At 40.9% G+C, this 27014-nt stretch overlaps 1 protein-coding gene across 7 annotated transcripts in view; it reads right to left on the reverse strand.

The window, feature by feature from the left end:
* Positions 1 to 27014, reverse strand: part of ZNF827 (zinc finger protein 827) — a 176646-nt gene that overhangs the window by 48836 nt on the left and 100796 nt on the right. For all 7 annotated transcript variants that reach the window (XM_058436790.1, XM_032147887.2, XM_058436792.1 and 4 more), the window contains one exon: positions 18227 to 18330. In XM_058436790.1, coding sequence (XP_058292773.1) covers positions 18227 to 18330 — 104 coding nt within the window. The remainder of the gene's footprint in view (positions 1 to 18226; positions 18331 to 27014) is intronic.

Raw genomic sequence — 27014 nt, forward strand, 5'->3', positions numbered from 1 at the left:
TTCTTGTGTGAAGTAAAATTCACCTTTCTGATGAAGGCATTCCCTCTTCTAGAAGAAATTCTAAATAATGGATTTGTCTCTAAAAAAGAATCTTGGTTTCATGTTCTTTAACTTTCTGAGCCTTTCTTTTTGTTATTAGAACAAGTTTTGTAGACTTTTTCCCATAAGTAGTCAGTTAAATATCTAGATAGTCATTTTTAACTGATTAGAAAAAAAAAATCCCCAAATTTCAACCAAATGTAACAAAATATAATCCCCTCTGTGATAACTTAATGAGAAAAATATTGGGCAACACTCACCATCAATAATTAACTAATTATTAAAGGAACATGCACAGATTCCATCCACTATAAAAATTCTGCTCAGCAAATTACCTTCCTTTGCCTCTTTTATCTCTATGCAGGGCCTCTCTGTTCCCATTAAGCCTTTCAGAGGACATTATTTGGGCTTTAAAGATTAAACAGGAAAGAGTTAAATGGAAGTAAGATCACGTCACTTTTCTGCTCAAAGCATTCCAATGGTTCCTGGCATACTTGCAATAAAAGCCCACGTCCATGCTATTTCAGATGACCTGGGAGTCAGCTCCCTCCCTCCTCTCCAGCCTCACCTCCCTTCCTGCTGTCACTTCCCCGGCCAAGCTCACCCTCACATCAGGGCCTTGTTGCTCCCTTTACATGAACTCTCTTCCCCACGAGTCAATACAGGACTCTCTCCCACCCTTGCTTCAGGTAGCTGCTTGAATTTCACCTTCTGGGGAGTCTTTTCCTGACCATTCTACCTTATGTGACCCCTTCCCAAAGCCCCTCTTTCCCTTGCTTATTTTTTTTCATGATGTTACATATAATAATACTAGTTTATTGTCTGCCTCCCCCTCTAGGGTGTACACTTCATGAGGACAGGGGCTTTGTTTTATTCACTGCTGTTCCCCAGGACCTAAGAAGTACTTGGCATACAAAAGCTTCAATAAGTATGTTGAATAAATGAACTTTTTTTTTTTTTTTTTTAGATAGGGTCTGGGTCTGTTGCCCAGGCTGGAGTGCAATGGTGCTATCTGGGCTCACTGCCACCTCTGCCTCCTGGGCTCAAACCATCCTCCCATCTCAGCCTCCCAAATAACTGGGACCACAGGCACACACCACCATGCCCAGCTACTTTTTTTTGTATTTTTGGTAAAGATGGGGTTTCACCATGTTGCCCAGGCTGGTCTCGAACTCCTGAGCTCAAGCAATACTCCTGCCTTGGCCTCCCAAAGTGCTGGGATTACAGGCGTGAGCCATTGTGCTGGGCCACAAATGAATGAACTTTCTTTTCACCCCAGTGATATGCACACCTCACAATCTTCTCACACTGCTCATCAAATGTTTAATGATACTCAGATCCTTTTTTTAATTTAATCTTCATTCTGCATCATCTCCGTATTCTTTGACACTGGCAGAGAAGAATGAAAATAACTTAAGGAGAAAGTTAAGGACAGGTTTGTCAGGAGCCACTGATATCCTTTTTCTAACTGAACTCCTTTGTTAGGAAATTAAACAGATATAACAGAAATTAGAATGCTTATTATACATTTTGATATAATGACTGAAAATACCCTCCAATGGCAGCTATTATTTTATTAATTATACCTAAGTCACTGATACTTATGAGACCGATGATGCAATGAGACAGAACAATAGACTGTCCCATTGAACACTCTATTTTCAACAACCAAGATAGAGAAAATGGCGTGCAGTTCTTCTATCACACCTGGTGCCCTAAGATTAATTTAATTCATGAATCTCCCTTGCAAGGTTAAAAATAAGTAACCACCCTCAAACTTCAATCATTCCTTGAGTAAGCTTCGTGAACCTCCAAATGGAAATGACTGTGATCATAGTCATATTTCATACAAGGATTTCACAGCTCTTTATTAATAACTTACAGGATGTGTAACTTTAACGTTTCTGAAATGACTCTGCCAAAATTTGTTGGAATTTCACCTTCTGGGGAGTCTTTTCCTGACCATTGTTGTTTACACAAGATTGTTGTACAAGATGTTTGGCAGTCTCTGACAAAGACCTATCCTGTGTACAACCATAATTATTAAGCTTACAGCCTATTAACTCAGAGCACCATGAATCTTACCTTTGTTCCTTAACATCTTACTCCCTCTAATCATTTAATTTTTCTTTATAGAACTGTTTCATGCTCATTATAGAAAACTAGAAGAAGAGAGACAAGGTGGTGGTAGGGGGAAACAAAACTAAAACCCTCAGTCAGAGTTCCCATCATCACCCAAAGATAACTTTCATTTTTCTTTTTTATGTCCCAGTGCTTTTTTTTTTTTTTGAGATGGAGTCTCGCTCTGTCGCCCAGGCTGGAGTGCAGTGGTGCCATCTCAGCTCACTGCAACCTCTGCCTCCCGGGTTCAAGCAATTCTCTGCCTCAGCCTCCCAAATAGCTGGGATTACAGGCACCCACCACCATGCCCAGCTAATTTTTGTATTTTTAGTAGAGACGGGGTTTCACCATCTTGGCCAGGCTGGTCTTGAACTCCTGACCTCGTGATCCACCCGCCTCGGCCTCCCAAAGTGCTGGGATTACAGGCGTGAGCCACTGTGCCAGGCTGCTTTAAAAAAAAAACAAAAAAAAAACCCCAAAAAACAAAAAACATTAATTACTATGAAAGGCATGGCAAGTCTTAGTATGACACCAGTGATGATATTTTTAAAATACCACATTTTCGAGTGATAAAAGTAACAGTTGGGAGATAGACCAGAGTGCTTTAAAAATTAACATTTTCATAAAAATGAAAAACAATTTGACCAAAAATAGTGTCAGAAATAACTTTCACATACCGAAAGCATGCCTACATGTTAAAAGCATTTGCAAGAGTACACATTTTTTTTTTTCCTGAGTAAACTTTCCCCTTGTTTTTCTGTGGGTGCAAGTGCCTATACAGTACATAGAAAATTAGTGAGCAAAAAAAAATAATTAGGATGAGTCATCTTACCTTTTAAGTCATCTTGCCACAAAATGGTTACCTACAATCCACATAACCAATTAATTCCTGCCTCCATACTCTAACAAAGACAGCCAGAATTTGGATCTAATCTTTTTTTATAAATCATTCTACCTCCAGGCTATCCCACTCCCTCATTATCCTGTTTCCTGGCCTCTTTCCCATTCCTATAATACAGCTGATTTCCCTGATAACCTCAGCACAGGCCCCTTTCCCAGGACCCTCCCCCATCATGAATCTTTCAAGCCTAATTCCACTGAAGTTAAAAAAGAAGCAACTCATTTGAGTGACTCATTCCTAGATACTTAGGGCGGAGAAACTAGATTCTGCAGCTGGATGAGTCATTTTGACTGGAAAGCCCCGATAGGAAAGAGGTTCTGTAGAGTGCATACAACAGAGGATGGGGAAATTATGAAGGTAGTAGGTACCAATAAACGCAGAACATTCAAATAGTGTTCCTTAGTCTGAAGCACTTTGATACCTCAAAGAGGAGTTCTACTTTGCAAATACCCCTTTACAAGATTTTTTCCCAACATTTTCATCTGAAAATATCTCCATTTACTTTAGTTGCTTTTAGGTCTACCATTTTTCTGGAGTCACAGTTATGTATTTGTTTGTTTTTTAATTTTAGTTTTTAGAGGCAGTGTCTCTCTGACACCACGGCTGGAGTGCAGTGGCTTGATCTTATTAATAGCTCACTGCAGCCTTGAACTCCTGGCCTCAGGCAATCCTCCTGCTTCAGCTTCCCAAGTAGCTGGGACTACAGGTATACATGACCATACATGGCTAATTTTTAAATTTTTTGCAGAGACGGGGTCTTGCTACATTGCTCAGGCTGGTCTTGAACTCCTGGCCTCAAACAATCCTCCTGCCTTGGCTTCCCAAAGCATTGGGATTACAAGTGTGAGCCACTGTGCGCAGCTTAGCATCATATTTAAATGTGGTTCTGCCAAAGTGAATTTTGTCCAAAGCTCCAGGAATATCCTCATGATAAGCTTCCAGAGAGAGTTGGTGTCAAGCATTCAGTATGAGAATATACAAGATATTTTCTCCTTTGTTCAAAATGAAACTAACTTATTGGTGTTTTCTGATTGAAACCACCTTTGCAAAGATGAGACAGTGAGAGAAGTCTAGCACGGCTGACTCCATTCTTGCTTCTGGCCTCACAGACTGGCTGCCTTTGCTTTTTCCTGGGCCTCGGGCAGGCTAACCATGGGGAGAATTTAGTTTACAATTTAACTTTGAAACAATGATGACAATAGCCCCTTCCTAAAACTAATGCCCTCCTGGCTCAGGGACTGAAAACTAATAAAAGTCCACAAGACTAGGATTATGAGAAGGGTCTGAATTCTAAAATGTAGGTGTAGTTTCTATAATCCCTTACTGCTCAGGAGTCATGTGGCCAGAGGTCACAAGATTTGTGTCTTCCCCAGTTGCTTCTACAGACAACATCACTATTGTACACCTAAGATTGGTCTTTTGAGATGTTTTTCAGACAGCATTCTGGCAACTGACTGACCCCACCCAGACCCATGACTCAACTCAACCAGTCCTGTGGCCCCCATCCAGAGGTGGACTCAGCACATGAGGACCATTTTCTATACCCCTATGATTTCATCTCCAACCAATCAGCAGCACCCATTCCCTAGCCCCCTGCCCATCAAATTATCCATAAAAACCCTGGGCTCTGAGTTCCTGGGGAGACTGACCTGAGTGATAACTCCAGTCCTCCTGCTAGGCTGCCCTGCATTAATTAAACTCTTTACTGCAATAACAGGGTCTCAGTGAATTGGTTTTGTCTGTGCAGCAGGCAGGAAGGACCCATCAGGCAATTACATGATTATGAAAATAACATATACTTCTTATAAAAATGGAAATTCATAAAATATAAGTATAAATTACTTGACATGCCAACTAAACTGAGGAAAAGCTAACATTTCTAGATTTATTCCTTCTGCTCTTTTTTTCCTGTATGCCCACCATTTTATAAATCGTGGTATCATACCATTCATGTGGATTTGTAACCTACTTTATAGTTTCACAAACTGTATGAAAAACTCATTTAACTCTGGCTTCTGGTTAGGGGAGCTTACTGAAGGAAGACGGCTAGGAGTTATTGCTTTATATTTTTAGCGGTTTACTTGATCTGGAGATTATTCATTATGGCTCCAAATTATTATATGAGTAAAGGCCAATTCTAAAAGAAAAAAAAAAGTGACTTGAACACAATGGTTTCCCACTTTACTTTTTTAACTTTTAGAAATTATAAATGTAATGTAAATTGATGAAAAAAAGAACAAAGGATATAAACTCAAAAATAAAAGAATACCTCTCATTACTGTCCCCTTCTCCCAATCCCTGTCCTTTCCACTTGTCAGTGGTAATCACCAGTCACAGTTTAAGAAATTATCCATGCATACACAAGCTATTATGTACACATAAATGTACTGCCTCTTTTTTAAAACATAAATGGGATCATGTCACGCATGTTGTCAGCAGCCAGTGTTTCCTTTTTTTATCTAACAATATGTCTTAGGCATTTTTTCAAAGAGATTCCTACAGATCTCTTTCATTCTTTTTTAATGGCTGTGGAGTTTCCCACTGAATATTCATGGCTTATTGAAAATGGTTTCCTACCTATGTGCATTTAGTTTGTTTTCAGGTCTTTATGCTGCAAAGTGTATTTTTGTCCATATCCCTTAAATTTACTTGCTCAAGTCTATTTGTAGATTAAATTCCTAGAATGAGACACTGACGTCCAGCTCACAAACTAACATGGAGTGTTACACTTCTCTGCAACCAAGAGAACTCATTTCCTTTTTTTTTTTTTTTTTTTTTTTTGAATTAGGGTTTCACTCTGTTGCCCAGGCTGGAGTGCAGTGGCGCAATCCTGGCTTGCTGCAACCTCCGCCTCTTGGGTTCAAGTGATTCTCGTACCTCAGCCTCCTGAGTAGCTGGGATTACAGGCATGCACCACCATGCCTGGCTAATTTTTGTTTGTTTGTTTTGTAGAGATGGGGTTTCACCATGTTGGTCAGGCTAGTCTCAAACTCCTGGCCTCAAATGTTTGGCCTGCCTCGCCTCCCAAAGTGCTAGGATTATAGGCGAGCCACTGCGCCTGGCCCCTCATTTCTGGTTTATATTTTTAATAGAGTATTTCATGTAAATATTACATTATGTAAGCCTAACCATGGCTCACAGTAGACACAGAGAAGGAGACTGGGAGGAGATGGAATGCAAAAGCACTTGAGAGTGTAGGAACCTAAGGACAGAAATGGTTGTGTACATGTGGTGATTTCCAAAGGTAAGGTCCGTCTCTGTTGTTTCTTGTAGGGGTGAGGAGGTCTACGACTAGGGAGGTGTGCAGCTTGACAGCTGTAGAACGTTGTTTCTCTCTTCATGTGCAAGACCTTGGAAGTGCCAGGAGATTTGTGGGACATGTTTCCCAAGCAAGAGGGAAAAACCACGCACAATCTTTTAATCATTTAAAAGAAATACAGATATATCCTTTTCATGGGCTGCCCAAATTCCTTAGTGATTTAAGCCTGAATTTAAATCTGTCTCATACACAGTTTACCATAAGTATTGATGAGAGACTCCAATGTGAACTTTTGCCTTATTGGGATCAAAATATAAAACTGGCCATCACTAAAATAATTTATATTTGAAAAGAAGCTCATTTGATAAAAAAGATTCTTTAAAACATCTGTTAGCTCAGAGATGAGAAAAAAATTCTACTTGAAGTAACTCCAAGCTTTTTTTTTTTTTTTTTTTGAGATGGACTCTCACTCTGTCACCCAGGCTGGAGTGCAGTGGCACAGTCTGAGCTCACTGTAACCTCCACCTCCTGGGTTCAAGCGATTCTCCTGCCTCAGCCTCCCGGGTGGCTGGGACTACAGGTGTGTGCCACTGCACCTGGCTTTTTGCATTTTTTTTTTTTTTTTTTTTTTTTTTTTTTTTTTTTTTTTTAGTAAAGACAGGATCTCACCATGTTGGTCAGGCTGGTCTTGACACCCTGACCTCAGGTGATCCGCCTGCCTTGGCCTCCCAAAGTGCTGGGATTACAGGTGTGAGCCACTGCACCCGGCCAACTCCAAGCTTTTTAATATGAGACTAATGACAGAGGGAATTTTTATGACTGGGAGATTTATTATCACATGAGAAAATCAGTCTTCAGTTTTCATATTAAGTATTGGACTTTCACATCAAACCATCTAAAGTCTTCTTGTGCCTCCATCTCCCACTATCTGCTTCCAGAAATGCCTTAAAGTTTCTTTAGTGGTTGGCAATCAGCTCTGCATCTAAGGTGAAAAAAACGAATATAGCCCTGCAATCTTTCTACTGTCAAGGTAAACCATTTTATTTTTATTTATTTATTTTTTGAGATGGTGTCTCGCTCTGTCGCCCAGGCTGGAGTGCAGTGGCATGATCTAGGCTCACTGCAACCTCTGCCGCCTGAGTTCAAGAGATTTTCCTGTCTCAGCCTCCTGGGTAGTTGGGACTACAGGCGCACGCCAACACGCCCAGCTAACTTTTGTATTTTTAGTAGAGACGGGGTTTCACTGTATCGGTCAGGCTGGTCTCAAACTCTTGACCTCAGGTGATCCATCCTCCTCGGCCTCCCAAAGTGCTGAGATTACAGGCGTGAGCCACCACACCTGACCTAAACCATTTTATTCTAAAAGGAGAGTTACTTCATGGGACAGTCGTCCCCTCCTCTGTGGTTTGGCTTTCTAAGATTTCCATTACCCATGGTCAACTGTGGTGTGAAAATATTAAATGGAAAATTCCACAAATAAACATTTCATAAGTTAAAAAAAATTGTGTGTTGTTCTAAGTTGATGAAATCTCTTGCCATCCCACTCTGTCCTACCTGGGACGTGAGTCACCCCTTTGTCCGGCATTCCATTAAACGCCCATTAGTCACTGACATCCTCTGCTCCTGACATCTATCAACATTATCATGGCTCCATGATCCAAGATCACCAAAAGCAGATGATCCTCCTTCTGACACAGTGTCAGGTCAGTAGCAGCCTCACACTACGTCATAGCAGTTGTCATTCACCTCACTTCATCTCATCATGTAGACATTTCATCATCTCACATCAGCACAGGAAGAGTGAGTATACTGCAAGAAGATCTTTTGAGAGAAGGACCACATTCGCATAACTTTTATTATAGTATGTTGTTATTAAATTGTTCTATTTCATTATTATTGTTAATCTCTTGCTGTGCCTAATTTATAAATTAAACTTTATCATAGGTATGTGTGTATAAGAAAAAACATAGTATTTCTAGGGTTTGGTACCATCTGTGTTTTCAGGCCTCCACTAGGGGTCTGGGAATGTATCCCCTGAGGAAGAGTGGGGACTAATGCAGTGTGAGCACCGCATTAGGTAGAGACCAATTCTATTTATAAAAGGCTTTATTGTACATTTTATTTTTGCAAATGGATTCATTTTAACCTGTGGCAAAAACAGACCCGTATTATAATCAGTCTTATGAGTGCATGTGCATCAGTCAAAGTTTAGATTTTATCCTGATGACAACGGGAAGCCCCCCTGGCCGGCAGCGGCCTGATGAGATCTGCAGTCTAGAAAGACAGTTGGACTGCAGGATGGAGAGCAGGGATTTGAGGGGGTGACACTGGAGACAGGAAGACCAGCCAGAGGCCACTGTAATCCAGAGAACTAGTGATGAAGACTAGAATAAAAGTTACTACAGTTAGGGTTAGGAGAGATCTAGGAGGAGGGATTGATGTAGATGGACATGGTAACTAAATGGAAGTGGAGGGTGAAGAAGAGGTAATAATGAAAGATGGTGCAGCAGATAGTGTTGTTCCTCATGTCCCTCCCCAGTTACAGGTTGAGCCTCCCAAATCCGGAAACCCCAAATCTGAAATGCTCAGAATTCAAAGCTTTTTGAGCACCAGCATCACGCTCAAAGGAAATGCTCTCAGATTTTTGAATTTGGGATGCTCATCCAGTAAGTATCATGAAAACTATCTGTCTAGATATAAAAAATCTAAAATCTGAAATATTTTTCTGATCCCAAACACTTTGGATAAGGGATACTCAACCTGTATCACTTTTCCTTCACGGCTTCAATGCCTTACTTCCCACCACCAGTGCCTGCATGTATTTCCTATGGGCTTTCTCTGGCCACTGAAACCTGGTTGGCCCACTTGTATGGTAGACCAGAGATTGGGGAACTAATTCTCCTGGGAGCAGCTTTAACTGATGACTGGCTGCATACATATCCCAGCTGTCTCACTCTTGAGGTAGGAAACTCTTAAGTGTGTATCCTACATTGTGTCCCAGAGGTCCCCAGGGAAATTAATCTCCATTTGGCCACATTGGTAAGCTGTTTGGCTGGTTTCTTTTGCTTGGCTCATTTTTCCATCTTGCTACCAGTGTTTCCTGGTCTCACCTCCTAAAAAACAAACAAACAAACAAAAACTAGGCCGGGCGCAGTGGCTCGCACCTGTAATCCCAGCACTTGGGGAAGCCGAGGCGGGCAATCACCTGAAGACAGGAGTTCAAGACCAGCTTGGCCAACATGGTGAAACCCTGTCTCTACTAAAAATACAAAAAAAAAAAAAAATTTGCTGGGTGTTGTGGCATGTGCCTGTAATCCCAGCTACTCAGGAGGCTGAGGCAGGAGAATTCCTTGAACCCGGGAGGTGGAGGATGCAGTCAGCTGAGATTGTGCCACTGCACTCCAGCCTGGGTGACAGAGCAAGACTCTGCCTTGGAAACAAAACAAAACAAAACCCTAAAATTGCACCCAAATTTGTCTCACAATCTGCTTCTGGGGGAATCCAAACAAATGGTGTCCAAACTTATGGTGTGTGCCATGGTGGGTGATGATTATGATGCTATCTATTAAGACAGAAAAATAGTAGAGGAGGGTTTTAATTCATTGATTGATGTTTTTGGAGGAGTGGTATGAAGAAAGTGGGAGGCAGGAGAAATGACATCTTCAGTTTGAAGCCCTTTGGACTGAAAGAGCTCCAGGGACCTTGATGTGGGATGTCTGAATGGAACTTCTGGGGATGGCGTGGTAAACCTTATATCATGCAAATGCAAAGACTGGCCACACTTTTGCATTTCTAGTGAACATCTTTTCTTTCTGAATGATAAAGTGAGAACGGAAAAGCTAAGTATCTTGCTAAGAGACACAATGAATGAGGGAGAATAGCAGAAAATGAAAAATGAAGTCCTGGACCATCATTCCTATCACTACATCAGGAGAGAGCCATGGTGTGATGTGGGAGTGTCTTCCTTACCACAGAGAGGCACTCATTTGGCCTAGGTAAGATAATACAGAATAGATTTGTTTGAATGAAAATAGATGGTCTAGTTTATAAGTGGAATTACTTTTCTTTTTTTCTATCCTGGTTACCAGAGGGCAGTTGCTGCCCTGAAAAGAAATAAACACAAAGAAGAAATTGCATGAAATGAGAATATGTATTTTTGATAGCAAAGGAATGGAAGAACATATTGTATACACAGAAAAGGCCTTGTAGATTGAATTAGCCAGTCCCAAACTGAAGCCAGGGTCACTGCACTGCAATTTTCAAACAAATACTCTCCATCATCCATTACACATACTCAAGAATTTGGCCTTTTATGGCACTATTCATTCTCGAGGCATCTAAATAGTCTTTGCAAAAGTAAAAAAGCAACCACAGGCACTGCTGAGGCCTTATAAAGGGTGTTTGGAATATTATGTGAGCACATATAAATTTGATAAATTTGCTCTGTTCAGAGGAAGAAACCAGGCCAAGGCCAAAGTGGCCACAGCCCTGGGGATAACCTACGCTTGAGAAACAAAGTCCTCAAATGGAATTTGAATTTTGTTGAGATGGGGTCTTGCTATGCTGTCCAGGCTGATCTCAAACTCCTGGGCTCAAGTGATCCTCCCACCCCAGCCTCCTGAATAGCTGGGATTATAGGTGTGTGCCACCACACTTGACTTGGATCTGGGTTTTATAAGGGCTTTCGGATGTTACCATTTCCCACAAAGCACAAACATGAAAAGTGTTGATAATTATTTTTAATAACAAGTGACTCAACCCATCTGGGCAGACTCAAACCATATGGGCAGAGATAAAGGGGCGTGGCCACACAATCACAGTTTTTTTCTTTACCTTTGTGGCTTTCTACAGATTCTTCAGGTAAGGCATCTAAACAGGATACACATTTCTCCTTTAGAAAGGTTACCACCCTTTAAAAAAGTATGCCTGTACTTTAGTGTGTGAACCTATAAATGCTGGTCTATAGGGGCTAACAACTTAATTTAATTAGTTAATTACTGAGAAGAGTTAACTCAGACACATAGCTGACAGTGCCTAATGAAAGATCTTTCTCTACAACTAGTTTCTAATAGAGTCAACAGCTCCCCTTTGAAATCCACCTATACTCTAAGACCAGACTAGGCTGGTGGGGGACAGATGGGGCTAACAAGGAGCACACAATCCTCAGCCTCAAATAACATTGTCTGGATCAAGAAAATCCACAACTACGAAACTTTCTCCCTCTAGTAAACAGCTGCACAGACTATAGCTTATTTCCTGCAAGTACATCAAAGAAGTGCCATCAGCAGTGTGGAATAGTTTTTGCATTTGAAATGCAACAGGAAGAAGATATATCAACCTACATGTCATTAGTTTAGGGCAACTAGTTTGTGTTACAAATAGAAATGTGCCTGCAAACTAGAAGTGGCATAATCGAAAAACTGTTGTCATCATTATCACTGTCATAGTCTGAAGCAAATGTGCCCTCCTATTAACAGCCTGAAGGTGTCCACTTGGCATCTAGACCTACCTATTTGTAAATAAGCCAATTAGTCTTGACAAATGCAGAAATACTATCATAAGTATGCAGCTTGATGAATTTTCACAAAATTACCTATGTACACGATGAGTAATCAGATAAAGAAATAGAACGCCCCAGCTTCCTAAAAGCCCTTCTCATCCCCATCCCAGTCACTACCTCTCCCCAGTACTGTGTCTTTCAAGAACTACTTATGGTGACTTTTCCCTTTCCCAACTTTCACTGTAGGTGGGAGAATTTTAGTAGTAAAGCCCCTAGACTATACTGATTTTCTCCCGTGCTAGCATATAGTTTTGGCCCTAGAAAGAAAATGAAGGAGTCTGGGCTAAAGTTACAGTGCCATAACAGATGTGTATTAGTCTATTTTCACACTGCTATAAAAATACTACCAGAGACTGGGTAATTTACAAAGAAAAGAGGTTTAAGTGACTCACATCTCTGCATGGCTGGGGAGGCCTCAAGAAGCAGAATCATGGCAGAAAGGGAAGCAGGCACATCTTATATGGAGGCAGACGAGTGAGTGAATGAAGGAGGAACTGCCGAACACTTAAAACCATTAGCTCTCGTGAGAACTCACTATCACGAGAACAGCATGGGAGAAACCATCACCATGATCCAAACACATGGGGATTACAATTCAAGATGAGATTTGGATGGGCACACAGAGCTAAACCATATCAAGATGACAGAACTTTTAATACAGGGGATGTGCAAGGAGCTTGTAGACCTTCTCATCTCTTTCTATAGGAAACTGGGCTAGGACCAAACCCAAGTTCTCCTGATCCCCAGTCTAGAAATGTTTCTTTTATGCTGCTGACCAGATCATCACTAAACTCAGCATTACATATTTTATCTAACTGAGAGTTTTAACACAGCTTCATAAAACCATTTCTATGAACCAGATGATCCATTAAAAACTACTGACATCCTAACTGAAAGAAATGTTCCAAGTGACTATGATATTACCAGATATCAAAGCATTAAAGGAAGAGAGGAAAGATAGAAACAGAAGAGAATACAATTAGAATTCTGTTAATCAACAGTAAGTACTTCTCATAAATTATTTCAAGTATCTTACTTAAAGGACTAATTTTTATTTCTAGCTAAAAGAAGATGGTGCATCAGTAATACTTAAAATGCCAACAGCTACGGTAAATGTGGGCAATACTGGGAGGTGTACTCCTTTTGATCAGTGTCTGGTGACACATTATCTGACTTAGCAGGCAGCAAGATAGGGCAGAAAGAGAGAAAATGTGCTGTGCAGTTCTGGGTCTGAATTCCTGTGCTGCCCCTCAACTGTATGACTTCGAACAAGTTATTAAATCTCTCTACACCTCCAGGTAGTAATTTGTAAATTGTGGATAATTCTTATGTCTCAATGAGTTGTTTCCAGAATTAACAATGAGATGACATATGTCCTGTGCCTGACAATTTAATAGATCCTTGAAAACTGCTAGCTTCTTTCTCTGTACGAAATGAATCTGTCTCATCACAAAGGAGCTCAAGTTACAAAACGATACACACCAACATCCAATGTTCTATTGTTTATCTATGACTTTGTCTAAATTGAAAAAGAATCTGCTGTGTTTGAGAATGGATTGAAGAAAATAGTTTGCTATAATATAATCCAAGATAGCTTTATACCTGTGTCTCTCTCTCGAGGCGTGAGTTGAGAAGTCTTAACACAAAGGAAGGTGACATGCACACATTGAGACATATCTTTTTAAGCCAACTGTCTTAAGGAGGTCATTCACATCTGACCAGGAGTGTGTCAGGCTGAGAGCTAGTTGCAGGTGGCACTCTAATGCAAGGCATCATTTATTCAGATTTCAGGAAAGTATATGACACAGTATATTAGATTGATAGGCAGACCAGAGAGGGGAAAATGGATCAAGAACAAGACTGGGGACAAGGCAGATAATTCCAAACCAGGATTTTGATTGAACATCAAATTCTGACTGGCATAGCAGGTCCTGAAAGAAACTAAAACTTCCCCCTGCCTACCAAAAAATGCTTGTTTTTGTGAGGGGTGCTGATGTTCATCTTTTCTTGTTTGTACATTATAAATAACACCAACAAAATGAGTTTTTTTTTTTTAAATGCAAGTTAGGAAATAATGAGGGAAGGGATTGAAGAATATAATTGCAAATGTGCTTTACATCATCTCACTCCAGGCTGCATCTGAAATAACACACGGAAGCATCGGGGACTCCAAACACTCGGAGAGAATTCCATGGAGACCCACATTTTCCTTCACACCCGCCCTGGTTGTGTTTTTGTTTTTTGGCTTAATACAGAGCAAACATACTGTGACTTCAAAATCATAATAACACAGAATGGAAGCTCCACATTGTTTAAAAGCAGTACTAGGATATAAATTCTTAACAGCCTTTGCTTACAGCAAGATGATGGGAAACAGGGACAGCTGCAGGTACAATGGCAATGGGTCTGCTTTTAATACAGAATCACCCACGTGCCCTGAAAATCACCTGACCTCGGAATCTTTCTTCTATTGATGTAAATCTTGCACAAAGTGAGACAACTATAAATTAAATAAAGTACATTAAATTACACGTAGTCTGTAATTTCTATCTCCCCCATGATAGGAAAGCTCTTTTATTTCTTTTGTAAAGTCACCAGCAGCAACATCACCACCCAGGGTACATTCAGTAATCTATTTATGGCTCTAAGGATATTTTGTCCCCACATCCCTCCCGCAGAAGGTGACAGCAGTTTTTAACTCATCATTTTATTAAAGATTCCTGATGCTACCTCTGCCTAAGACATTCGCAGCAAGTGAAAATGTTAGGTCTTGGCTAACACGAGCATTCTTTAGTTCTCAGGAAAGTCAGTCTAGAAATACTGGCAACAACCGCAGCCAGGACACCGTGAAGCTCTGTGTTTATTCTGTTTCTCTGGGACGGTGGCAGCTGTGAGTTTCAGATGCCATCTGCCGAAGGCAAATGCCTAGTTAACTGTGCTATTCTCGATCTCTTCACAGTCCACAGTTCTACCAACCTCTCCCTACTTTGCAATCCCCCTCACTGCTGGCTTCCTTCTCCAACAGGCCTGAAACACAAGCACAACACACTGAAGCTACCATGGATCCCCTTGGCCCAGCAGCTGTTACACCCTAAATGATATTCTCTTCTGGCACCTCCTTACCCTGTGGTCTTAATCTGAAGGCTTCTGGACTTTTCTTCCTACTGGTAGAAGGTACATAACTATATACCAATGTTGTATATATTGTTGAAATAATGCTATGTATTTTCAGCATTTGCAAGGGAAATGGAACTAGGCACATTATATCTCATTAATTATGGTCTCTACTAATTGGGAATCTGAGAGAATTCTCTGGGCTGACATTTATTTTTGCATTATCTGCTGAAAGAAGAGGTTTGCTAAGTAAATAAAGGGTAGAAAGTTTTTTAATAGTAGTGTTTAAACTACCGGAGAGAAGATTTCTAAAGATTCTGAGGCTTTCATTTGTACACTAACAACAAATTATTTTCTACCTAGTCACTAAAGCCAGCTGTCTCCTTTCTGGCTTCCCTATTTCTGCACAGCCACTATCATTTCCTAATTCAATGTGCTTATTAGCAAAGCTAACCAGTCTCCAACCAGCCAACTCATCCTCTGTCTGCTTTTCCTACCCCACTCCTCTTTTTCTCTCTAACTCAGGCCCTCATTAATAAAGCTGCCCTGGAACTAGAGGATCCCGGCTAGGCTCCTGTCATTTGCCCCCAATCCTCTCCAATGATTCAGTAATCTGCTGCCAGATTGGTCTTTCAAAAATTTCATTTTTTCCTTTCACACTCCAATCTTATTATCCCAGATGAAATGTTCTATAAGAACCCATGACTCTTACACTCCAGAACTTTAATATCCTCAACTGTAGCTTCAGTGTCCTTGCTCCCAGCACTGCATTTAGCAGATTACTAAAATAAATGTAGATTCATAATATTTATCTGAACCCCATGGGGCCAGATGTAATTTGGGATTCATACTTCTTTCTCATTTTAGGACCACAATATGGTGCATAAAACATATTTTATGTAACATCCCAGTGGGCCTGAAGCAACACTTCATAGTCAAGTACATTGATAGTTCTGCAACAAAATGTATAAATTTCACCTCTTGTTGTAATAAATAAAGACAATAAATAAATAGCCTCCCATTAGGTTTTGCCACAAAATATTTATACAAAAAAATTTTGGTTGGTGGGGTTTTTTGGATTTCAGAATTGTGATTAAGAGACTGAGAATGTATAGTAGGTATATTTATCCATGGCCATTTATCACTGTCCAGACTTGAAAGAAGTTAAGTTTTCTTTGAAAGTCTCCACACTGCTAACTTTGATTAATTCAGACTGTTCTTCTCCACAATTAGTCCAAATTATTGAGGCCTTCCTTACAAAAGTGTCTTCCGATTATGAGAACTTCATGACCACAAGGTTGTCCCTATCATTTAAAATTTTTTTCTAATTTTAACTCCATTCCCAAAGCATTTTCACCTTGCTTATTAAAACAAAAAAAGTCTTTTTTTTTTAGCTGCTTATTTTAACAAAATGTAAATGTAGTCATTTTGCTTTTCTCTACCTAAAGAAAGGCTTTGGTGAAGTAGGGTAGATTGATTATCTTTCAGCAGGGCGGGTTTACATTTTAAAAATCTGAGTTATGCTGACCTTCTCCCCCAAATAAGAGTTAAGCTTTTAAAGTGTGAGTTCATCTAATATTTAACATAAGTTTATCAAGCAAATCACAGAAAACCTCCCTATGCACAGTTAAGCATATACTGCAATCACTCTTTAGGTCAAGTTTTAACTTGACCAATAAACCCTGCTTTAAATACTGCCAAGCCAAACATAAAGCCAGCAGTGCAAAGTTTGTATATATATCATGGGATGCTGGCCATATGGGTCACAGCATTCTGACAGGCAATTCCTAGGCAGTTATTTTGACATTAGAAAGTCACAATCCATCAACTTAACAGCAGGGCAATAATTTTGGGACCAGGGAGATGGCTATTCAAAATGACACTGTGGGAAGTAAACGGTAGTTCCAAGAACCCCTGTTTGAGTATGAAGACATAAACTAGGCAAAATTTCTTTCCACCTCTAGAACCAGCCATTATGTAATGTGTTTTTGTGTAAGCACGTTATTTCTGGTGTTTGAATAGAAAAGCCCTGCCTGCAAAGCTAAAAAGCATGCAGGTATCTGGATTCTTTGGCTGAATGTGGGGAGACAAGAAGAAATGGAACTACCCTTATGAGACTCAAGAATGACAAAGAGTTGCCTTCCCCACCCCCACCCTCCACCCCAGTTTGTCACAAACCATTTCCAATGACCTGTGATACCCGAGGCCAATATTTCAGATGTTACTGAATTCTTTCTGCATTGCAAATTAATCAGTTCTCCAGTGCCCTGTGAAATAGGGCTCCTTGAGTATGTGGAGGAGACTTGGATTTTATTCTTGAAGAGGCTGCGGGGCCAACAACCCTGCTGTGAGTCCTGCCCTGCACACAGGTGGCCACGGTCTCCTGGACAAATGAATGCGGGTGGAGGCCACCTAGTGCTGCTGAGATCCTCTCCACAGCTAGGAGGGAAGGTAGCAACTGGCAGAAGTTTCCTGGCTGCTAGATTGGTGGTGGGCAGGGTGGGTATGGGTTGGGAGTATGAACTAGAGTGCAGCGATTCTCAGATGTTCTCATTTCCCAGTAACTCCGAGAACACACACATAAGCCTTCCAGGATGGCCTTGCTGTGGATAAGGAACAGCAAGGACATCCTTCCTTCTACCCGGGAAAGGAGAAACGAAAAAAGGAAGAACGGATATAAAATGATGTACTGATGGCTGAGATGGCAAAACGGAGCACTGGATGGATATATGTAGATACTATGGCCAAGAAGAGAGACAAAATCTGGGTGGCAAGTTTTTCTCAATGAGCTGTCTTGTTTCCATGCAAACTGAGGTGGTCTTTGTGGTGGCCCACACCCCCTGGGGTCATGACCTGGCCTACTGGGGACTAGTGCTCTCGCCACTGCCCTCCCCTATATTCCTGGCTGCCGGCCTGAAATACAATGTGTAAAGCAAATTATTTTCAGGTTATACTTCATTATTTTAAAGAAAAAGAAATTCATTATGTGGGTGAAATATCAGCAGGTAAAGAACAATAAGCTCTTAAAGCAAAGAAGAAGAGGCTTATTACTGTAAACATTTTATTTTAATAAACTTTTGTAGCTTAAATTGAGTTTCTCCTTCTTTTCTAAAACCCAACCTTGTATGAATAACTACATCCGTAAGCTGAAAGCATCTGAAAATTCACACATTTCAGAAAAGTAATTCTTAAGCAATCAACAGTAGAAGCAAAGCCAACAATGTTTCCATACCTGGAGCTGATATTCTTCCGTGCAGCACAGAGTCACTGGGCAGCAGTTCTTTTGAATTGGAGGTGAATGGTGATTGTCTAAATGTGTCTTCTGAAAAGAAAGGGCTGGGGTGGGGGAGGGGGAGTGAGGTTTAGTAAATTAAAGTTATTTAAGACACCCAGAGTACCTGGCCCCAAATACAAACATACGCAATATTGGATAAGGTGTTGTTGTTTGCAATGGTGTTTAGTGAATATAAGAAGATCGTGCTTCAAATGGAGAAAAAGAAAAGTCATTACATCAGACAAGTGCCAGCTGTACCTTCTGCCGATGGGTTTTATATTTGGGGGGAATATATGAAACATCATCTTTGAAACACTGTTAAACCCGTAGAGGAGGACAGCTGAGCAGTACATTTTCCTCTTGCTCTATTCTTTCTGTATGTGTGTTGTGCCCTGCCTGGGTCAGAATGAGAAAGGGCCTGTCTGTGGTTTTCCGGGTAGAGATGGAATTGCCCTGGCTCACCCATATTCTGTCACCTGATCCCTCAGGGACCCACTGCACACATCAAGACAGATGGCTGGGGCCAGGGACCAATACACTGAAGGAAACATGTCACTGGTCCCCACAGAAACGAAAACTGCAACTTGAAATTGTGTTGGTTCTGAAGGAGTTAAAGTCAGAAAACCAGAAAACGGGGCTGCCAGAAGGGACCCCAGGGAGCTCCCTCATTTAACATGAAAGAAAGGCCCTGACCTGAATGATCTTAAGCTCCCCTAGTGACTCAGCAAGAACTAGAACTAGGGTCACCAGACATCCTGCCAGGGTTCCCCCTAAAACCATGACCACAGTGAACACAAAGGATTGAATGTTTTTAATTAGAGAATTCTAACTCGGTCACAGGGTCCATCTTCCAGGCCTCTAAAATAAAATGTGAATAAGTACTGCGATCACATACGAGAATACTGGAGTATCCATCAGTGTCCAACCTAGAAAATGGAAAGCCCTATTTATTTACAACAGAGGAAATTCAACCATAGGAACTGGGTACCCAGATAGTGGAAGTTCCAGAGGGTAGTAACACAGCCCAGAGATAGGAAGGGCAGGAAGCCATTGCCACCCTGAGGCTGGAGGGACTAAAGGCGGAGATAAATGGAGCCCAGGTCATGGGAGCCAGAGCACTAGAGGAGATGCAGCTGCCGTGGGAGACAGAGAGGGAGTGGGAGAATACCCAGGCTCTACCTTAAGCCCCACCCCTACCTCTCACCAGTGCCTCTGATTGGCTGAACCTTCCCGGAAGGCAGGGAAATGCAGCCAGGAGGGATCAAAACCCCCCACCACTCCCCTGGGCAAAACAGCAGATCTGGAGCAGAACAACAGGCCAAGCCTGGGACTCCCAGGACTAGTGCTGCTTTGCTAAACATGCCGCAAGGCTATGGTTGCTATTATTCAATTTTAAAAAGGGAATGTTAAGATGAAAATGGAAGACACTTTCTTTAAAGTAAAACATACATTGATAGATAATATAGTTTTACACGACTGTGTTAGGCTAGATTTAACACAACTTTGTATGCCATGGTTTTTCTTTGTATCTTAAACACAGAATGATTTAAATAGGCTTAAAAAGTGAACACTGGCTATAGGCTAGTAGGAGGCAGGAAGTGGGGAGAAGCAAAGGGGCAGATATGTTGCTTTCTACCAAACATCTCATAACCTGCAAGGGTGGCTAAGGCCGTGGAGGAGGGGACACAGTGTGACCACGGGGCCGGGCCTGGCCTGGCCCGGGAGCCCAGGAAGGGCCTTCCTGCAAAAGCCACCATGGGCGGAATGGACAGTAGGGTCTTTAGGGTTTTAAGGAGTTGGGGAAGGGGGCTCCAGCACTGTGAGAAAGCACAGCCAGGCTGCAGAGCTGGAGGAAGGCCCATGGTGGAGGGAAATGAGTCTGGACCCTGTGTGCAGTGATCATGGCTTTGTCCCAACAGTAGTGAGGGCACTGCAGTGTCTTAAGTAAGGGGGTCAGGGAACTGGACTTCAGTTTCAGAAAGCTCCATGTGGCTGCAGCAGGCAGTGTGGCCTGGGGGACTTGCAGAAGACAAGGCGTGTGGCCAGTGCAGCAGTCCAGATGGGACGTGGTGATGCTGGCGGCTAATGTCGCCAGCCAGCAGCGACACTTGCAGGTCGAAGAAGTAAAAGAGTGGGGGGCTGGTCAACACCACAGGTACATTTGGGAATAACCTTCACCTAGCTTTCTAGGTGAAGTGAGCAGAGGCTGCTGTGCTATGTGCTGGCAGTAGTCTCCTGGGTCTTGCTAAGTAGTGGCAATGGGCTAGCACTGTGTCTTCACATGCTCTCTTCAAAAGTGCGGATTCCTGCTGATGTGAGGAGTGGAGCTCTATTATCACTGAGCTGCTCAGAAGAAATTGAATTGAAAGGGAGACAATCACCGAGGGAAACAACATTCAAAATAATTTTCTACCCTGGATGCCAACTTTATCCTGCATAGAAAAGAAAAGATTTCTTTTGAGGGAGCAGAGAATTAGAAGGGAGTCCTGCTGGATACTAAAAATGCACAAAAGGGCTGCCAGTGTTTCTATGGGGCAAAGAATCAATGGAGAAACTTTTAGAAGGCAAGGCTGCTTAAGGCTGGTGTAAGTCCTAGCTACAGAGAGAAGATATTATTAGGTTAACAGAGAATTGGTCTCAGACCAAACACACAGCTGCCATGCTCTGCATTTGGATCCGTTCATGCCAGGAGGTAGCGAGTGTGGTAGTTTTGCAGAAAGTTTGGAATCAGAAAAATTGGAGTCTGAATTTCATATTGGTTACTTCATAGTTAAGGGACCTTTGTCCAATCAATAACCCCTCTAGCCTCAGTTTTATCACTGAAAAAGAGGTTTAACAATGCCATCTTTTAGAGGGTGCTGTAAGGGTTCAAATTAGATGTTTCATGTTAAAGTTCTCAGTACATAGTACGTGCTCAACAAAAAACAGCAACAAATGCTAAGTATCTGGCACTGATTTAAGGTGCTTTGTGTGTATTAACTTCACTTGGTCCTCATAAGAACCCTATGAGAGTAGCTACCATTGTTATAGTAGTCCCCCCTTACCCATGGTTTGGCTTTCTGTGATTTCAGTTATCCACAGTAGAGTACAATAAGATATTTTGAGAGCGAGACCGCATTCACATAACTCTTAATCCAGAATAAGAATACTGTTATACAGAATATTGTTATAATTGTCCTATTTTATTATTAGTTATTGTTGTTAATCTCTTACTATGCCTAATTTATAAATTAAACTTTACCATATGTATGCACAGGAAAAAGCATTGTGTATATAGGGTTCAGTACTATCTGAGGTTTCCAGCAACCAGTGTGGGTCTTTTTTTCTTTTTTGAGACAGAGTTTTGCTCTTGTCGCCCAGGCTGGAGTGCAATGGCGCAATCTTGGCTCACTGCAACCTCCGCCTCCTGGGTTCAAGTGATTCTCGTACCTCAGCCTCCTGAGTAGCTGGGATTACAGGCGTGTGCCACCACGCCTGACTAATTTTTGTATTCTTAGTAAAGATAGGATTTTGCCTTGTTGGCCAGGCTGGTCTCGAACTCCTGACCTCATGTGACCCGCCTGCCTCGGCCTCCCAAAGTGCTGGGATCACAGGCATGAGCCACCGTGCCCTGCCAACCACTATGGGTCTTGAAACATATTCCCTGTGGATAAGGAGGGACTACTGCATTATCCCTAATATACAGATGTGGAGACTTAGGCACAAAGAAGTTAGGTAGTTGCCCATGCCCATGAGTTGAGCATGCTGGCTTCCCCATCTGCACTCTTTCCTGCTCAGCTACACTGCCTTTTGTTGGTCCGTTAACACCTAAGGAATTTATGGACAATAGAGACCCATGAATCCTTGCAACAGATGGAGAAAAGGAAGAGACAGAGAAGGGGGTGATGGAGGGGAGTAGGGACCAGTCGTTTCAGTACAAAGGTACTGAAGGAAGCTGAAAAATTTTTCTATTGAGAAATAGAGCAAGTAAAAATAATTTTTGTCTTTATTTCCCTGTAGAAGTTAAGATATGCCCCCAATTTCCTAAAACTTTTACCACTCATGGGCCTGGTCAATTTGCAACTCTAAACATTCACCACTGCTGCACCTACAGCTTCCCAGAGCAAGCCTGTCTCTGCTATTAACTCTAAATGAAGAAGGAAGGGTAAAGAGGTCGTTAGCTGTTTGTAAGCTTCTATTTCGCCAAAACTATAAAGCACATGGTGGCACTATGGCTACATACACATCTGTGTATTAATCCTTCTGGTGCCCAGATTAGCTTCATGCTTCAGGAAGGAGAAAAAACTAAACTTGGAGCATGCCCTATAGAGCAGAGCTTGCTTCATGGGATTAGATCTCCAATAACACTGGTTATCCTTAACTCTCTGCACAAGGTACTAAGAAAACAGAAGACACTCCATGTGTAACTTTGTCCCATGAAAGTTCATTTTTAGAATGCTGAGATCATATTCCGTAAGTTCTTTTTCTTCTCCTGTGCCTCACAGTGACCGTGAAGTACAGAAGCACATCCGTTCTCAGGTGACGCCCAGCTTTGCGGTGGACAAAGCACTTCAGTAAGGGGTGGTGAGGCTGACACCTCGTTCATGCTGCTCAGTGACGGTCACTGTTGGCAGTGGGCAGTGGAGAGGCAATTTAGAGGAGGTACCAGACACAGGATGAAGCGGGCTGCATCTTCCCAGGGAGTAAAACAATCCATGAAATACATTGGACTTTACGATGTGCCTCGAAGCATGTTTGTACTGTCCTCCAACTGGTAACTTCAGCCAGTTACCAACTATTCCAGTAAAGGGGCCAGTTTGTGAACACCATATAGCCCTTGCTTCTGAATCTTCAGCTGCCTAGATTTTAGTCATTTTATTATGAAAGCCCCTCCATCCAGAAAGTAAGCCAAGGAAGTGGAAAAAGGCAAAAAAAAGAGATTTATTTCTGGTTAATATTTTTGGTAAAAAGTTGATAGAGGAGGAGGCGGAAATTAACAGCTAATGGGGAGGGAATCATCACTTATTTTCACTCAACAAAATAATCTATCACAACATATCCCCTTTGGCCCGGGTCAAAGACAGGCTAGTGGAAGACTTACATAATTCATATAAATATTCAGTAACTTTTCAGTAGCAGCATCTGGAAGTTGATGGTATGGACATCAAAGAGCCCAAGCCCCCTGTTAATTTCTCTGGGTTTTGAAAATACAATCTTATAAAACTTATATCTACTTGAGTTTCGTTTCTGGACACAAGTGAAATGGCTGTGGAAAGTATATTTTGATTTTTCTCCTGTAGAAAATCTAAGGGCTAAGATATGAAAGGGCAGGGGTGTCATAGTGAGTGGACAATTCCAGGCCAGGCATGGGATGTGGGGCCAGCAGCACAAGGCTGAGAAAGGAAAAGATTTACAATAAATAATAAAACAGTCCATAAAGGATTATGGCTCTAAATAGTGATACATTTTGCTAAGTGCCTATTGTGACACCAGTATTTCCACCTTTAACACCTGAGGGCCAACAGGGAGTTTTGCCTCATGCAGAAGAGAAGGCCCATCTTACTTAAAACCAACCCTCCCCAAGTGCCACTACTGAAACCAAACGTTACAGGGATTCTCATTTTGACAGCAATAACAAAACCAAAAGAAAACAGAAAAGAAGGTGAGTACAGACTGTGAGAGAAAGTTCAGAAAAGACCTTCTTTGGTAAAGACACAACAGTTTTAAAGGAGCAATAGAGAAGAAACAGATTTTTTTTTCTAAGAGACAGTAACTTTCAAGACTAAACTTGGGAATGACAAATAGAAAAGAAAAAGATTAAACAAAGAAAGAAAGACTGCACTGTAATGAGTTTTTACTTGGAACTCAGAAGGGACTAGATAGATCAGGGTGGCATGAAATTCTATTAAATGTAAGAGTTTCTACCAAACCATCCTAAAGTGATTCTGACTTCTATCTGCACAGAGACAAATTACCTTAGTAAATTTTTTTAAAATAGTGAATCTTTAAAAAAAAAATTCTTCAGTGAATTAATCAAGTAAAAGTACTCAATTATCATATATTCAGCCATATATGATGTGACCTAACAGGGTTTACAGATTTCTTTTGAGAGCTGGGTAAAACATGTCTGAAAGAATCTGGGGTAATTTTTAATTTTCTTTTGTGTTACTTTAAGGAAATTTTAAAAACAAGCTCTTTGACTTAGATATATGTCTGATAAACTATATATTGCAAAAAGAGAGCTGGAAGTCCCAGCGTGGGGTAGAACAGTTCTGTGGGAGCCAACGTGTTCTCTCTCTAACTGCTACCTGCTCCCCAGCAGACCTCAGCCCCTGGGCCCCTCACCAGGTGGTTTTCTATCCCTCCTGGTAACAGTGTCTTCCTCCTCTCTACTCAGACCCAGTTGTTAAGCCACGGCAATACTGGTTTTCCATGTTGATACATCATGTTATTTTTTAAGAACTGAAATGCCATAGATTTGTCCAAAATCACTGAGCCAGTATTTTAAAAACTCTGACCTTTGAATCACTTAGACCTTGAGAAACCCTCCAGGAGTTACACACGGCATTAACATTTTGAAGTGTACAGGAAGCAGTAGTTGAGAAAATAGTTTTCCATGTTTCCAAAAGCCACAAGAAGAGGCAGGCAACAGATCAAAGTTATCTCAATAATTAATCTGACTTTAGTTCAAGAATCTTTTGAATATGTGGAATATGCATGTTACAGAATTAAAATGGATACAGGTAACTTGCATATGGGATCTCCATGGCTACGTTTCATATAATGAAACTAAAGGAAATGAGAACAAACCGGAAATGTTTTCTTTGAACAAAAACTAGAGCTTGCTAATAATAACAGATTACAGGCCTTGCCAAAGGACAAAAAAGGTGTTTGTTTTTTTTTTTTTTTAAATGCTTCTTAAACATATCAAATAAGAAAGGTGGGTTTATTCAAAGATAAGGAATAAAGGAAATCTTTGTATTAGTTATAACTATCTCCTCAACATTTCCTCAAGTACTTTAAGGTGAGAAGACATTCTTCGAGAAGCTAGAATAGCTTACATGAAAATAAGGTCACAACTCAAAAACAAAAACACTTTATTTTTACATATTTCACTGTTTGAAAAGATCAAATAACAATATTTCATTTTCAACTTAATTTTCATGATTAATGCCGTTTTCTCCACTTTTAGTGATTTTGTTTTTCTCAAATATTACTTCCTTTTATTAATTTATTTGCTAATAACTTAATAGATGCTTAATATTTCTTTTTATATATTTATATGTACATGTTGTGTAACATATTTATAAGTAATTGTATTTGAAATATATTAAGTGCTTAGTTCTACATATTTTTGTAAAAAAATTTCAAACACTTTAAAAAATAAAATGCAAACACTCTATACAGTTGCATCAGTATCAAGTGAAATACAGAAGAAATCCCTGACACAGTCCTTTTGTTCTGCGGTAGCAATCACTCTATGTGGCCTAGGACCATGTGTGGTCTTCCTAACTTCCTCATTTTCATTTTGAATGAGCAGTTGTAGAGCTGTTGCTTCTGAAATGTGCCCAGATATTAACATGTTACATATAACAATCAGGGCCAGTTGTCTTACTAACATTCTTGCAGTCAATTGAAAAGGTAATCTATAATGAAAGAAAACAGTTTTAATGGTATGCATGAACATTGCTCTTCCCTCTTCAATACCACAGAAATGAGGACTCCTGTTCCTAAAGGATTTTATTTATTGTAACGAAAAGGACCTCGGATGGCAGGTTAGGGAATGTGGGCGTGGACAAGAGTGCCCAAGATTAAAAATGACTGTGAGTCTCTGCCCTGAAGACAACCCTGACCATCTGAAAGAGAAAATTCTGTACTTGACCATACAAGGGACATAACAGGGACCTCCTGTGACCCCAGTGGGTTAGGCCTGAAAACTCGGTCATTGATCATGTTGGGCTCACACATTTTCAAAGAAAGAGGGGCTGTTGTGAATAAAACTTGGATTATTCCTATACATTGGCAAGCTTCAGCTGGGGCATTTATCTAAAAAGCGAGGCTGGCATTGCAGATTCAGTGTGTTTCTAAATGGGCCTGTGGGCAGAGGGGACTCAAGGGTACTCCATCACTCTACTAGCATATAGGCAGCAGATTTTCTTCTTTAATTTTTGGAGACGACAAGGAAGCTAAGATGGGTTTCTTCTCCTCCAATTCCGTTGATGTGGCCGCACAACTTGGCTGGGGCCAATGAAACAGAAACTTTGCAGCAATTAAAAACTAAAGGTGTTGTTAATATTTTAAGATGTGAAATAGTATCATGGAAAATCTCCTTACTTTTTAGAGATATATTCCAAAGAATCTGGGAATGAATGTTTGATATCTGGGATGTGACTTAAAATATAGGAGGAAAAAGGACTGGTAAACCAAGTGTGGCAAAATGTTGATACTTGTTCAATATGCATGATGGGAATATAGTGATTCATTATTTTATTTTTTCTATTTTGGTTAAAAAATTTCATAATAATAAAAAATCAATAGCAACGACCAAACAAAAAATCCAACCCAGACAAGCCACCAAACAGAGTAAGAAATGGCAGTAAAAGAAAATACAAGACTGTGCGTGATGGCTCACTCCCGTAATCCCAGAATTACGGGAGACCAAGGCAGGAGGATCACTTGAGCCCAGGAATTCGAGAATAGCCTTGGTAACATGGCAGAAACCCTGTCTCTACAAAAAAATACAAAAATTAGCCAAGCGTGGTGGTGC

The sequence above is a fragment of the Hylobates moloch genome, unplaced genomic scaffold (genome assembly GCF_009828535.3).
Source record: "Hylobates moloch isolate HMO894 unplaced genomic scaffold, HMol_V3 SCAFFOLD_3, whole genome shotgun sequence".
In the NCBI taxonomy this organism is placed as follows: domain Eukaryota; kingdom Metazoa; phylum Chordata; class Mammalia; order Primates; family Hylobatidae; genus Hylobates; species Hylobates moloch.